Source organism: Pseudophryne corroboree, assembly GCF_028390025.1.
Source record: "Pseudophryne corroboree isolate aPseCor3 chromosome 3 unlocalized genomic scaffold, aPseCor3.hap2 SUPER_3_unloc_1, whole genome shotgun sequence".
Lineage (NCBI taxonomy): Eukaryota > Metazoa > Chordata > Amphibia > Anura > Myobatrachidae > Pseudophryne > Pseudophryne corroboree.
The window spans coordinates 2,789,830-2,805,664 of record NW_026967493.1 but is presented as its reverse complement, the minus strand read 5'-3'; the positions used below and the strand labels follow the sequence as shown (position 1 = coordinate 2,805,664).

Here is a 15,835-nt window from a genome sequence, read left to right as displayed (position 1 = left end):
GGATGTTTCTTATTGGCTATCCAAAACACATGATGTCCGTGAGGCAATAAGATGCCGTTTTGAGAACCGAGTAAAACCGAACCCACTTATCTCTAGTATATATATATATATATATATCCTGACGAAAATCTGTGAATAAGATTGAAACGTTGATCTTGATGCTGGGGTCCGTGTGATTTTTACAAGTCGTCCTGAGTGCCGCCTCTGCTTGGTATATATATATATATATATATATATATATATATACATACACACAAATGTGCATAGAAAGACCCCTTCCCCTTCTCTACAAATCCTGCATTTGCCCCTGGGCTGAGAGACAAAGGGGTCTATTCATGAAAGAATGCAATGTTTGTGGGGTATATTCAATTGAAGTCGGATCCATTCCGGCATTCATTTGTTGGAATGGATCCGACCTGGGCTATTCAATGCCATCTCCATTCGACTTTTAAAAAAGTCGAATTGAGATGCGGGAGGGGAGACGGGGGAGAGCTGCGGGCAGACGGGTGAGAGCAGCGCTACAGCAGCAGCTATATAGCCGCTGCTGTAGCACTACTCTCCCCCCTCTGCCCGCGGCTCTCCCCCGTCTCCCCCCCAGTCTCTCTTCCTCTCCCCGTTCCTCCTCTCTCAGTCCCTGCATCAAAGCCGCCGCAGACGGCAGCGTCCACCCGGCTCCAGCAGACGAGACCTCGCTTGCTGGAGCCGGGTGGACGCTGCTGTGAACGCAGGCTGTGACATCCTCCAGCGCTGCTCACCCCGTCCCCGCCTCGGCTCTCCCCGTCTCCGGCGCTGCTCTCCCCATCTCACTTTGACTTTTTTTAAAGTCAAATTGAGATGGTCGTAAAGGTGGCAACAGAAGCACGCAGATTGGCAGCTATTCCGCCGATCCACGTGCTTTTCGACAAGTCGAATAATTTTGGGTCATATTGAATAGGTCGGAATCCCTTCCGACCTAAAAAAGTCGAAAACTGCCTTCTTTTCGACAGACGGCAGCTTTCAACTTCAATTGAATATACCCCAATGTATTAGTTATCACTAGACATCGCATTCTTTATTCGTGGTTTTTTTTTTTAATGCAGCAATTCATTAAAACTTACCTTCTCCCCTTTGCGATCCGGTAACTGGGTCTTCACTGATGCCGGTTCTCCCTCTTCTTCTGAACTTCGGTTTCTTTCAGTGTGTTTTTCTTTTACTGCGCATGCAGAGCTGAAAGAACCACGGTGGCAGTGACAACGGGGCACAGGTCCGAGCGGCGCAGGAGGCGGGAGCAGCCAAGGTGGGGCAGTCAACAGAGGTGACCCGGCATATGCATATGACGGGTCACCTTGCTATAGCAGCGGCAGGGGTGGGAGAAGTATGAGGGGGCACTGGGCAGTGGGGACAGAAAGGAGGAGGTGACCCGGCATATGCATATGTACATATTAAAAGCTATGTTTTAAATAACACAGTACATTGTTATTTATCTATTTTTCAAGAGTGCGCCAAAAAAGATGTCTTCTTTCTTCCTCTTTTTGTCCAATACTACACTGGCACACCGCTTGTATCTCTCCCCCCCCCCCCCCCCCCCCCCCCCCCCCCCCCCCCCCCCCCCCCCCCCCCCTACCACCACCCATCCAGCTACTTACGAACCTCTCTGGGCTTCCGCTGTCTGTCAGGTGTATTGACGACACAGGGTTTATTTCCGATAACACCATCTGGAGGTCCTTGCATTATGTACACAGGAACATCCACCTACCTCTAACTTTGTATGTACCTAGCCTCCTTCAACAATCTGTGGACTGGATCCACAGCAGCCAGACCCTCCACCCCCCATCAGTTCTCCTGATATCTGTATCCTCTATCACCAGCAGCTGTCTGGCTCCAATACACTCCTGTCCCTGTGATACTGGACCAGTCCTTACCCTCGACTGCTAGTGGAAGTATCCTGCTGGGCACTGCTACTTCAATATTCACAAGTCAGCCTATTTCCCTGATGTGTGTGAGAAGGGATCAGACTTCCCTACAGGACAGGGTTGGCCAAACCAGTCCTCGAGATCTACCAACAGTTCACATTTTCCAGATCACCTAGCTGGTGCACAGGTGTAGTCATTACTAATTAGGATGTGCTGCATTCATTCCTAACTGACAATTCTACAGATCTCCAGGAGGCCTGGAAAACATGAACTGTTGGTAGATCTCGAGGACCGGTTTGGCCAGCCCTGCTACAGGATTCCCTTACTCCATATACTAGATGTCATCTCTCTCAGTATCCTGATCTCCCATGTCCCCATTCTACACTGGTCCCCCAGCCAGGCAGTACTCGGTGATCCACAAGCTCATCTGTATATCACCATGGGATGATGCTCATTTAGTTACCAGAACCAAGGTCTCCAGATGATCGTCTCACTCACATCTTGCAGGGTATCGGAGACGGGGAAACCACCACTGAGGACGGATCTAATACGGACATTAGCTCACCACTTGTCAGCGACAGCAATCCATTGGGCGGTCACTGGAAGGTGTAGTGGCATTCAGACTGTGGAGGACGGAGACGTCCGGTGCCTCCTAGCCGGTTCCTTCACAATATATCATTGACCCTCTGTGGAAGAAGCTATTCCATACATCCGTTGGATTGTGGTGAGCCCGTTAATATCCTCACAGGTGGCCTGATTGAGCTTGCATACATATCAATGTGCTAATTAGGACTGGCTCACTCTTTATCATACAGTACAAATTTATGAACGTGTTTTACTATTTGGAAAAAACTGTATCAGGACAATCAATAGGTTTCCGTGTGGGCTTGAAGGAAATAAGGTTCCAGTACATATGGTTTTTTATTTATCCACAGGACAAAACGTGTTTTTTTTTCTGACAGTGCACTGTCATTATTTAAATATTGATCCACCTCTATTAACAGTTAGATGATCTAGAATTGGTACATTTATATTTTAAGTACTTGGAGTAATGCATGTACAAGACTAGGATGTATAATTGTGATTCAATGTATTTTTTTAAATATTTTATTAAATTGTGGTTTAATATGCACTGTCTTGTGCAAATTATATATCAAATAATAATTTTTATGATCACATGTGTCTGCACCCATCTCATTAAGCCGTCAATTATCTGAATAGCGCATAGTGAATTCTTTAATTTTATTCAGCCCCAGTGGCTGTTACAGGAGAGCGGACTCAGCACAAGGTGTACACTGAGTGTGATTACCAGCCCGGGACACACGCAACCCGCCATTTTGATCTAGAATGAATGGCTTAAATGCAAAGTACTGGAGAGCAGTATCAGTCCCTTGCCTGGTCTCTTGGGATGTCGGGAAGACTCCTGAATTTTGGGAGCCCTGCAGGACTAGCGGCACGGTATGCCCCCTCCTGGATAGCAACTCAGGGGCATGGTCTCAATCATGGCAAATCAAAATGTGCCACCATGCCACCGCCTATTGCTGCGCAATGACACGGATGACTGCGCAATTCCTATTACATGTACTGAGTCTGAGAAGTTCCTGGGGGGAGGGGCAACGACAACACGGCTGCAGAAGCAAACATAGTATTCATGTGTGACAGTGACTCTGGCAGCACAACTGGTGTCATGGCCCAACCAGCACTTCCTCAGGTTACCCCAGTTACCACACCAGCAGTGATTGGGGGATGCGTACACGTGTGCTTAGGGGAACAGTACACAGGAGAGTAGAAGGGACAAAGATATGGGGAAAGGACAAGTACAGTTACAATAACACACCTCCACAGTCTGCTCCATCTGTATTACAACAATATCACACCACATCCTGCTCCATCTGTATTACAATATTACACCAAAGCATACTCTAACTTTACAATAATATCACTCAGACATATCTCTCCCCCCTCCCTCCTTCCCTCCCTTTGCAGTAACAGGACACAGGAGGCTGCTGCACAGTCATGTGACCCCAGGGCTCCCCCAGCAGCGCAATAACAGTGAGGAGAGGAAACTCATTACCCGCTGCTGCCTGCTGTCCTCGCCTCCTACGCGCTGCCAGCCAATAGCTAACCACTTCCTGTATGTGGAACGCAGGGGGCGGGGCGCGGCTGAAACGCACAAAGCCGGAAGTTTGGGGTCACACAGCAGCTCCAGAGTCGGGTGTGTAACATCTGGCGGGTGAGAGGAACGGGAAGCAGCCGCGGCTGCCAGAGGGTATCAGTATGTAATGGGCCAGCCATTGCTATATAGCTGCATACAGCACGCAGGGGCCCACACATAGCTATACACATACATAGCGCCTATAGCTGCCTATATACCCTCCTGTATACACTCATATATAGAGGCACAGGCGTCTTTATACATATATACATACATAGAGGCTATAGCTGCCTATATACCCTCCTGTATACACTTATATATAGAGGCTATAGCTGCCTATATACCCTCCTGTATACACTCATATATAGAGGCACAGGCGTCACTATACATATACACATACATAGAGGCTATAGCTGCCTATATTCCCTCCTGTATACACTCATATATAGAGGCACAGGCAGCACTATACATATACACATACATAGAGGCTATAGCTGCCTATATACCCTACTGTATACACTCATATATAGAGGCACAGGCAGCACTATACATATACACATACATAGAGGCTATAGCTGCCTATATACCCTCCTGTATACACTCATATATAGAGGCACAGGCGTCTCTATACATATACACATACATAGAGGCTACAGCTGCCTATATACCTCCTGTATACACTCATATATAGAGGCACAGGCGTCACTATACATATACACATACATAGAGGCTATAGCTGCCTATATACCCTCCTGTATACACTCATATATAGAGGCACAGGCAGCACTATACATATACACATACATAGCGGCTATAGCTGCCTATATACCCTCCTGTATACACTCATATATAGAGGCACAGGCGTCTTTATACATATACACATACATAGAGGCTATAGCTGCCATTATACCCTCCTGTATACACTCATATATAGAGGCACAGGCGTCTTTATACATATACACATACATAGAGGCTATAGCTGCCTATATACCCTCCTGTATACACTCATATATAGAGGCACATGCAGCACTATACATACACACATACATAGAGGCTATAGCTGCCTATATACCCTCATATATAGAGGCACAGGTGGCACAATACATATACACATACATAGCGGCTATAGCTGCCTATATACCCTCCTGTATACACTCATATATAGAGGCACAGGCGTCTTTATACATATACACATACATAGAGGCTATAGCTGCCATTATACCCTCCTGTATACACTCATATATAGAGGCACAGGCGTCTTTATACATATACACATACATAGAGGCTATAGCTGCCTATATACCCTCCTGTATACACTCATATATAGAGGCACAGGCGTCTCTATACATATACACATGCATAGAGGCTACAGCTGCCTATATACCTCCTGTATACACTCATATATAGAGGCACAGGCGTCACTATACATATACACATACATAGAGGCTATAGCATACCTCCTAACATGACCCCCTCCAGGAGGGACACAATGCTCTGCTTCTGGACTTTTCTCTTAATGTATAATTGCCGGCACCTGTTTTGAACAGGTTAATGGATAAGAAAGGTGATACAGCACAGGTAATGGCAATCATACATTCAGAGGGAAGTCCAGGAACAGAGCATTCTGTCCCTCCTGGAGAGGGTCATGTTGGGAGGTATGCTATAGCTGCCTATATACCCTCCTGTATACACTCATATATAGAGGCACAGGCGTCTTTATACATATATACATACATAGAGGCTATAGCTGCCTATATACCCTCCTGTATACACTTATATATAGAGGCTATAGCTGCCTATATACCCTCCTGTATACACTCATATATAGAGGCACAGGCGTCACTATACATATACACATACATAGAGGCTATAGCATACCTCCCAACATGACCCCCTCCAGGAGGGACAAAATGCTCTGCTTCTGGACTTTTCTCTTAATGTATAATTGCCGGCACCTGTTTTGAACAGGTTAATGGATAAGAAAGGTGATACAGCACAGGTAATGGCAATCATACATTCAGAGGGAAGTCCAGGAACAGAGCATTCTGTCCCTCCTGGAGAGGGTCATGTTGGGAGGTATGCTATAGCTGCCTATATACCCTCCTGTATACACTCATATATAGAGGCACAGGCGTCTTTATACATATATACATACATAGAGGCTATAGCTGCCTATATACCCTCCTGTATACACTTATATATAGAGGCTATAGCTGCCTATATACCCTCCTGTATACACTCATATATAGAGGCACAGGCGTCACTATACATATACACATACATAGAGGCTATAGCTGCCTATATTCCCTCCTGTATACACTCATATATAGAGGCACAGGCAGCACTATACATATACACATACATAGAGGCTATAGCTGCCTATATACCCTACTGTATACACTCATATATAGAGGCACAGGCAGCACTATACATATACACATACATAGAGGCTATAGCTGCCTATATACCCTCCTGTATACACTCATATATAGAGGCACAGGCGTCTCTATACATATACACATACATAGAGGCTATAGCTGCCTATATACCCTCCTGTATACACTCATATATAGAGGCACAGGCAGCACTATACATATACACATACATAGCGGCTATAGCTGCCTATATACCCTCCTGTATACACTCATATATAGAGGCACAGGCGTCTTTATACATATACACATACATAGAGGCTATAGCTGCCATTATACCCTCCTGTATACACTCATATATAGAGGCACAGGCGTCTTTATACATATACACATACATAGAGGCTATAGCTGCCTATATACCCTCCTGTATACACTCATATATAGAGGCACAGGCAGCACTATACATACACACATACATAGAGGCTATAGCTGCCTATATACCCTCATATATAGAGGCACAGGTGGCACAATACATATACACATACATAGCGGCTATAGCTGCCTATATACCCTCCTGTATACACATATATAGAGGCACAGGCGTCTTTATACATATACACATACATAGAGGCTATAGCTGCCTATTTACCTCCTGTATACACTCATATATAGAGGCACAGGCGTCACTATACATATACACATACATAGAGGGTACAGCTGCCTATATACCCTCCTGTATACACTCATATATAGAGGCACAGGCGTCTCTATACATATACACATACATAGCGGCTATAGCTGCCTATATACTCTCCTGTATACACTCATATGTGGTCACTATACACATACATAGGGGTATATGCAATTCACGGCGAATCGCGGCAATTTTTCGCCGTTTTTTAATTCGACTCAATTCGAAATGTGAATTCCGGCAGGTGGCTGCCGGAATTCACCATATTCAATGAAAAACGGATTCGACAGACCCGCGGGCGAAAATCGTCCGATTTGGCGGATTTTGCCGCGATTTTAAAAAACAGGAAAAACCCGGGGAAAAAAATGGCGTGGGGTCCCCCCTCCAAAGCATAACCAGCCTCGGGCTCTTCGAGCTGGTCCTGGTTCTAAAAATGCGGGGAAAAATTGGGCAGGGATCCCCCGTATTTTTAAAACCAGCACCGGGCTCTGCGCCTGGTGCTGGTGCCAAAAATACGGGGGACAAAAAGAGTAGGGGTCCCCCGTATTTTTAACACCAGCATCGGGCTCCACTAGCTGGACAGATAATGCCACAGCCGGGGGTCACTTTTATGCCGTGCCCTGCGGCCGTGGCATTAACTACCCAACTAGTCACCCCTGGCCGGGGTACCCTGGGGGAGTGGGAACCCCTACAATCAAGGGGTCCCCCCCCCCCCCAGCCACCCAAGGGCCAGGGGTGAAGCCGAGGCTGTCCCCCCCCATCCAATGGGCTGCGGATGGGGGGGCTGATAGCCTTTTGTGATAATAAAAAGATATTGTTTTTTCCAGTAGTACTACAAGTCCCAGCAAGCCTCCCCCGCAAGCTGGTACTTGGAGAACCACAAGTACCAGCATGCGGGAGAAAAACGGGCCCGCTGGTACCTGTAGTACTACTGGAAAAAAAATACCCAAATAAAAACAGTACACAGACACCTTGATAGTAAAACTTTATTACACACTACCGACACACACATACTTACCTATGTTGACACGCCGACTGCCACGGTCTCCGACGATCCGAGGGTACCTGTGAAAAAATTATACTCGCCTTCCAGCGTCCAGAGGTACATCCACGTCCAGAGATAATCCTCGTACTTGGCAAAATAACAAACCGCAAATACCCGATCCAGCGGACTGAAAGGGGTCCCATGCTGACACATGGGACACCTTTCCCCGAATGCAGAGAGACCTCTCAGAGTGACAGCTGTCACAGAAAGGTCTCTAAAGCCAATCAGGAAGCGCAACTTCGTTGCGCTCACCTGATTGGCTCTGCGCGTCTGAGCAGACAGCGCATCGCACAGCTCCGTCCATTACTTTCAATGGTGGGAACTTAGCGGCTAGCGGTGAGGTCACCCGCCGGTCAGCGGCTGACCGCGGGTTATCCCCCCCGCTAGCCGCTAAGTTCCCACCATTGAAAGTAATGGACGGAGCTGTGCGATGCGCTGTCTGCTCAGACAGCGCACAGCCAATCAGGTGAGCGCAACGAAGTTGCGCTTCCTGATTGGCTTTAGAGACCTTTCTGTGACAGCTGTCACTGACAGGTCTCATTCGTGGAAAGGGGTCTCATGTGTCAGCATGGGACCCCTTTCAGTCCGCTGGTCGGGTATTTGCGATTTGTTATTTTGCCAAGTCCGTGGATTTATCTCTGGACCATGGCTGAGGTGAGTATATTGAACTTTTCTTTTCAGGTATCCGTGGATTCTACATGGAGAAGAGGACCGATGTCGGCGTGTGAACATAGGTAAGTATGTGTGTGTCGGCAGTGTGTAATAAAGTTTTACTTGTCACGGTGTCTGTGTCCTGTTTTTATTTGGGTATTTTTTTTCCATTAGAACTACAGGTACCAGCGGGCCCGTTTTTCTCCCGCATGCTGGTACTTGTGGTTCTCCAAGTACCAGCTTGCGGGGGAGGCTTGCTGGGACTTGTACTACTGGAAAAAACAATATCTTTTCATTATCACAAAAGGCTATCAGCCCCCCATCCGCAGCCCATTGGATGGGGGCTTCACTCCTGGCCCTTGGGTGGCTGGGGGGGGACCCCTTGATTGAAGGGGTCCCCACTCCCCCAGGGTACCCCGGCCAGGGGTGACTAGTTGGATATTTAATGCCACGGCCGCAGGGCACGGCATAAAAGTGACCCCCGGCTGTGGCATTATCTGTCCAGCTAGTGGAGCCCGATGCTGGTGTTAAAAATACGGGGGACCCCTGCTCGTTTTGTCCCCCGTATTTTTGGCACCAGCACCAGGCGCAGAGCCCGGTGCTGGTTTTAAAAATACGGGGGATCCCTGCCCAATTTCCCCCCGCATTTTTAGAACCAGGACCAGCTCGAAGAGCCCGAGGCTGGTTATGCTTTGGAGGGGGGACCCCACGCCATTTTTTTTTTTTATTTTACCGTTCCAGCAATAAAAAATAAAAAATATTTTTAAAAATATATAAATAATACTTGTGCCTCCAAAAAGAAAAAAAAGTACCTAATCCCTTCTAATATAAATAGATATGCTATTCCTAAAAAAAAAAAAACACCCAAAAAAACATGTTTAATTTTTTTTTATTGTTTTCACCCTCCAAAGTGTAACGGATTGAAAATGACGAATTTACTGTCTAAAAGCACTGCTGTCGAATTTCCAAACTTGAATTGAATATGCTTTTGTCGAATTGCAGCACTTGTATCATTGCAGAAAAGTCGAATTTGCAAAAATTCGAATTTCAAAAAGTCGAATTTTGAAAGTCCGTTTTTTGGTCGGAAAGCACTGAATTGCATAGGCGAATTTTTTTTTGGGCGAAAATGACCCGAAATTCGACAATTTTGGGAATTCGACCGCAATTGCATATACCCCATAGAGTCTATAGCTACACTCATATTTAGAGGCATAGACGTAAAGATGTAGACATACAGATGTGTTCTCATAAACCTAGCCTCAGTACACCATGCAGCATGAGATTCCTGGAGTGAGTGAGCCGCCAGGTCCCGTGCAAGTCTGCTAACGTCGGGCATCTTCTTTTTTTTTTTCTGTAACTGCGTCTTAGTCGCAACATAATGCAATTATGGCTCACATGAAAACTGTGCTGAGGAATGTGATATATGACACTTGTGTATTGTGTGTGACTGAGTCTGTGTGCGGAGCAGAACAACTTGTGATGGAGAAAAGCTGCAGATGCCACATTGCTGCACTTTGTGTACAGAGTCGGAGACTCAGTCGCACACAGATGTACAAGTGTCATATAATATTCAGCACAGTCTCCGGGTGCGTCCTAGTCGTATTGCATTGTGACTAAGACGCATTTTCTGCAAACTAGAAGCTAAAAAGACGCCTGATGCTAGAAGAGTCTCACGCGACCTGGGGCTGTTTGGTGTGACTGCAGCAAATCTGAAGCAGCACATTGTATTGCAGCTGAGAACAATAGATGGAAAGGCTTATGCTAATAAACCATGGGGCGCCTAGGCACAACATAGAAGCTAAGATAATCGTGGCTCCATCTGTAGGTCAGATGGAGCCACGATTATCTTGGCTTCTATGTTGTGCCTAGGCGCCCCATGGTTTATTAGCATAAGCCTTTCCATCTATTGTTCTCAGCTACAATACAATAAGAGAGAACAATACAGCAGGGGATTAAGTCTGACTGACCTGGCTCAATTAATCCTATTAAAGGGCAAAATAAAGAAGGCTCTATCTGTATATGGACTCGTGGTGACTTAACTGATGCTACAGACACGTAGATACATATATAGAGCCATAGCTAAGCCGTTACATAGAGATGTAGATACCACCATAGTCTCAGAGCTTTGGGTACGTAATGGTGGCTGCCGGGATCCCAACGGTCAGCATACCGACACCAGGATCCCCGCAGCAGAATGCCAGCTTTGGAGGCGAGCGCAGCAAAGCCCCTTGCGGCTGGGAATAGTCCCTGTGGGTCGGCATTTCATCTGCCGGCACTTTAAGTGTTCGGGATTCCGGTGTCGGTATGGTGACCGCTGGGATCCCAAGCGCGGTCACATAACCGCATCCCGTCACAGACACATAGTTAACTACCGTATATACTCGAGTATAAGTCGACCCGAATATAAGCCGAGGCACCTAATTTTACCACAAAAACCTGGGAAAACTTATTGACTCGAGTATAAGCCTAGGGTGGGAAATGCAGCTCTACCCGTACACAGACCTCATAGTGCCAGATGTGCCCCCACAGTGCCAGATGTGCCCCACAGTGCCAGGTGTGCCCCACAGTGCCAGATGTGCCCCACAGTGCCAGGTGTGCCAGATATGCCCCACAGTGCCAGGTGTGCCAGATATGCCCCACAGTGCCAGGTGTGCCCCACAGTGCCAGGTGTGCTAGCTATGCCCCACAGTGCCAGGTGTGCCAGATATGCCCCACAGTGCTAGATACTTACCCTCCGTTGCTCCCGCGCTGTCTTCTGAAGGAGGGACACGGCGAGCGCAGCGCGCGGCTCTCCTGTGTCCCTCCTGCATCTCCGGCGGCAGCGGCGTGTGTTAAAGGAAGTGCCGGTTCGTGCACTTCCTTTACCACACAGACGCCGCTGCTGCCGGAGACGCAGGAGGGACACAGGAGAGCCGCGCGCTGTGCTCTCCGTGTCCCTCCTAAAGCTGACTCGAGTATAAGCCGAAGTGGCTTTTTCAGCACAAAAAAAGGGTTGAAAAAGTCGGCTAATACTCGAGTATATACGGTATATGTAGACTCATAAATACAGATGTGTCCTCTTCTGTTGTTGCGCTGTACGTATCGCCGGAACGCTATGCTGCGGCATGCAGTGCTAAGTTTCACGTGTGTGTTCCCCATGTTATGTGAACATAACGAGCGAGTCGCTCGCCGTGGTGCATACACATCGTGACAACAACAGAAGACACATCTGTACATACATAGACATATAGAACTATATAGACTCACAGATATACATAGACTGCTCGATACATACAAGAGACACCAATACACAGCCTCATAGATAATGTTATAGAATCATAGATGAGACTGAGTGAGACGGCCCTGAATGATCCGCATGACTCCTAATCAGCCATTTGTTGTGGAAGCGACCATATAGTAATAAGATGAGCAGCCAGAATGCTGTTATATACCATACTCCTAATGACACCAATAAATCTGATGCGTTTCATCCTATCATGAGACTTCCTCAGAGATGGTGATCATCCTCCAAGTCTTTAGCCACCATATACCAAGTGACCTATCTCTCCATGTCTAGAGGACTGAATGTAGCTGTGGGATTCAGTATTTACTAAGCGCTACACCAGCAAATATCTATCATTATGAAAGGTAAATGTATTTATTCTCTAAGAAACAAAATAGCAGCATTATCATAAGTGTGAATACTCCAGATTCTCCTCTCAGCTAGTCCTTCTCTCCTACGCGTTTCATAGGAAGCTTCCTCAGGAATCTTCATCTCTTCTCCATTTTTTGTCTATAACCTTTTTGTATGACACTTGAGGTGGTCTCTTTGCCTCATGAAAGCCTGGCTATTATGGTGTAATTACTTACAGTCTGAAAGCCCAGCAGGGGTGTATGACTTTATATACTTAAAATGCCTTTATTGTTTTGTCTTCCCTATATGCTATGCAGTCAGATACAAGAGAAGGACCATGAATGTCTAATACACAGGCCACATACATACACAGGATATTGCAGCTCTCTCATTGTGTGTATTTGTTCTGTTCTGCAGAGGACATCTTGGGTCAGCCCCCAGAAACAGAGCACTTTCTCAGATTCGTCAAGATGGAAAATGACAGGAGACACATAACTCAGAACATCTTAGATCTCACCCTGGAGATCATCTACCTGTTGACTGGGGAGGTGAGGGAGTCTGGGAGCGTCACAGTGACATCACTCATCTCTATTAGTAACACAGGGACCTGACTGGGGAGTTTGGGAGTGTCACAGTGACATCACTCTTATTTCTATTACTAACACTGGGACCTGACTGGGGAGGGGAGGGAGTCTGAAGGTGTCACAGTGACATCATTCTTTATAACTGATACGAGCCGCTGCTGTGGCTCATCTCCCCGATGTTCTCGCTGGTTGCTAGGCAACCAGGATGTGGTTACGGTAACCTATCCGCTATGTGCAGCACCGCAGCTCCAAGGAATTACTCATTAAGGGGACCTTCCCATTCTGGCTGCTCTGATTGGTTCTGGTGTCTTATAAGGCAGTCAGTCCTGCACCACCCTGCCAGTTATAGCTTATTCCTCCATGTAAGTTGCTGGTCTGTATCCTGGATTCCTGTATCCTGGTGAAGTTCCCGTGAATACTCTGCATGTCAATGTGTTGGAGACCCCAGCCGTGCCTGGAACCCAGCCCTGCTATTGCTATCTTGTTCTTTTTCATGTCGACCTTTTGACTGTTGACCCTATGGTGTTGACCTATTGACTGTCAACCTTTCTAACGGTCGTTCTATCAACCACCTCCTGTGCCATTCCCTTGCTGGCTTTTCAGTCTGCCCTCTGTCACTGTACTGTAGCCAATTATCTAGTGGTCTCTAGCCAATTGCATAAGCACCTACTGCTGGAGGTTTAAGACCTGGTGGCACCCTAAGTATCGATGTGCGTGTGTCAAACACTAAGGGAACAACGGGCCGCTGTTGTAGGGAGAAGACCCTTCGCTAGTGGCTCTAGGGGTCTCATGCAATTGTGCTAGATTTCCATAACACTAACACCCGCACCTGACTGGGGAGGTGAGGCGGGTCTAGGAGTGTCACACTGACATCACTACTACTAACACAGGGGCATAACGGAAAAGGCGAGAATTTATGGGAGTGTAAGCAATTATCATGTCTTTCTCAATACACAGACTTACACATTGGTGAGTGAAACATCTGGTGAGAGTGTGACACCCAAAGGCCACCCTCATGTTTCAGATGAACGGAGAAGGTTCCAAAGCAACATCCCAGTGCCTCCACCTCACTCACTCGTACATGAGAGACACAATGACCAGAAGATCCTGGAACTCACCAACAAGATCATTCAGCTGCTGACTGGAGAGGTGACTGCTGGGAATGGGGCATTATACAGTAACACCGGGGAATGTGTCTGGGTGATGACTGGAGAGGTGACTGCTGGGAATGGGACATTATACAGTAACACCAGGGGATGTGTCTGGGTGATGACTGGAGAGGTGACTGCTGGGAATGGGGCATTATACAGTAACACCAGGGGATGTGTCTGGGTGATGACTGGAGAGGTGACTGCTGGGAATGGGACATTATACAGTAACACCAGGGGATGTGTCTGGGTGATGACTGGAGAGGTAACTGCTGGGAATGGGACATTATACAGTAACACCAGGGGATGTGTCTGGAGAGGTGACTGCTGGGAATGGGACATTATACAGTAACACCAGGGGATGTGTCTGGGTGATGACTGGAGAGGTGACTGCTGGGAATGGGACATTATACAGTAACACCAGGGGATGTGTCTGGGTGATGACTGGAGAGGTGACTGCTGGGAATGGGATATTATACAGTAACACCAGGGGCTTGTGTCTGGGTGATGACTGTATCATTGTGTGTGTCAGGTTCCTATAAGGTGTGAAGATGCCACTGTCTATTTCTCCATGGAGGAGTGGGAGTATATAGAGGAACACAGGGGTCTGTACAAGGACGTGATGATGGAGAATCACCGGCCCCTCACATCACTGGGTAAGAGGAGACTGTCCTGTAGTGTAATGGAGAGAGCAGCTATGAGGGCCACCTAGATACACATCATCTGATAATCACATATATACAATGTACTCAGTCACTGTGTGTTTCATACAGATGGAGCCGGTAACAGGAATACCCCAGGGAGATGTCCCCGTCCTCTGTATTCCCAGGACCATACAGAGGAGAATCACACTGTCCTACAGGAGGGTCAGGTAGGTGGATCTGAAGGTCTCACTAATTATCAAACTGACTCTGGACTAAATGACCTGCAGGGAAGTTGGACATGTATTACACAGATCTTCCCCTTCATTCAGCGGGGCAGATGTATTAACCTGGAGACTGCATAAGGAAGTGATAAACCAGTGATAAATGCAAGGGGATACAAGTACCAGCCAATCAGCTCCTAACTGTTAATTTACATATTGGAGCTGATTGGCTGGTGCGTGTATCACCTTGTACTTATCACTAGTTTATCACTTCCTTATGCCTTCTCCAGGTTAATACATCTGCCCCTTAGTTTGCATTTGGTCTACTTAGGGTGAAGACCGGATTGATATTAAAAGAGAAGATATATCTGGAGAAGAAGAGATGTATGTGAGGGTTGATCAGCTGTGTAATGAGGAGGAAATCCCTACAGGTATCAGCATAGGTGAGTAATGTGCACTTATTATCCTTGTTCAGTGACTACAGCAGTCCCTTATCCTACACCCTCTCAGCCAGTACAGACTAATGAGTACAAAGGATCAGTCCCTATTATACTCCTGCTCTCCCCCTCACATCATGTCACTGTGTGTTACCAGCCCAGAGATCTGACCAGTCTCCTCCCCACACTCTCTGGTGTATCTCATACATCAGGAGCCATCAGCCCCTATTATACTCCTGCTCTCCCCTCACATCATGTCACTGTGTGTTACCAGCCCAGAGATCTGACCAGTCTTCTCCCCACACTCTCTGGTGTATCTCATACATCAGGAGCCATCAGCCCCTATTATACTCCTGCACTCCGCCTCACATCATGTCACTGT

The 15,835-nt window shown here is 47.0% G+C and overlaps 1 protein-coding gene across 1 annotated transcript in view; it reads left to right on the top strand.

Annotated features, from left to right (window-relative positions):
* Nucleotides 1-15,835, top strand: part of LOC134983081 (zinc finger protein 615-like) — a 145,005-nt gene that overhangs the window by 105,325 nt on the left and 23,845 nt on the right. Inside the window, exons 10-14 of the mRNA XM_063948776.1 lie at nucleotides 12,837-12,967; nucleotides 13,961-14,152; nucleotides 14,684-14,807; nucleotides 14,925-15,022; nucleotides 15,348-15,459. Coding sequence (XP_063804846.1) covers nucleotides 12,837-12,967; nucleotides 13,961-14,152; nucleotides 14,684-14,807; nucleotides 14,925-15,022; nucleotides 15,348-15,459 — 657 coding nt within the window. The remainder of the gene's footprint in view (nucleotides 1-12,836; nucleotides 12,968-13,960; nucleotides 14,153-14,683; nucleotides 14,808-14,924; nucleotides 15,023-15,347; nucleotides 15,460-15,835) is intronic.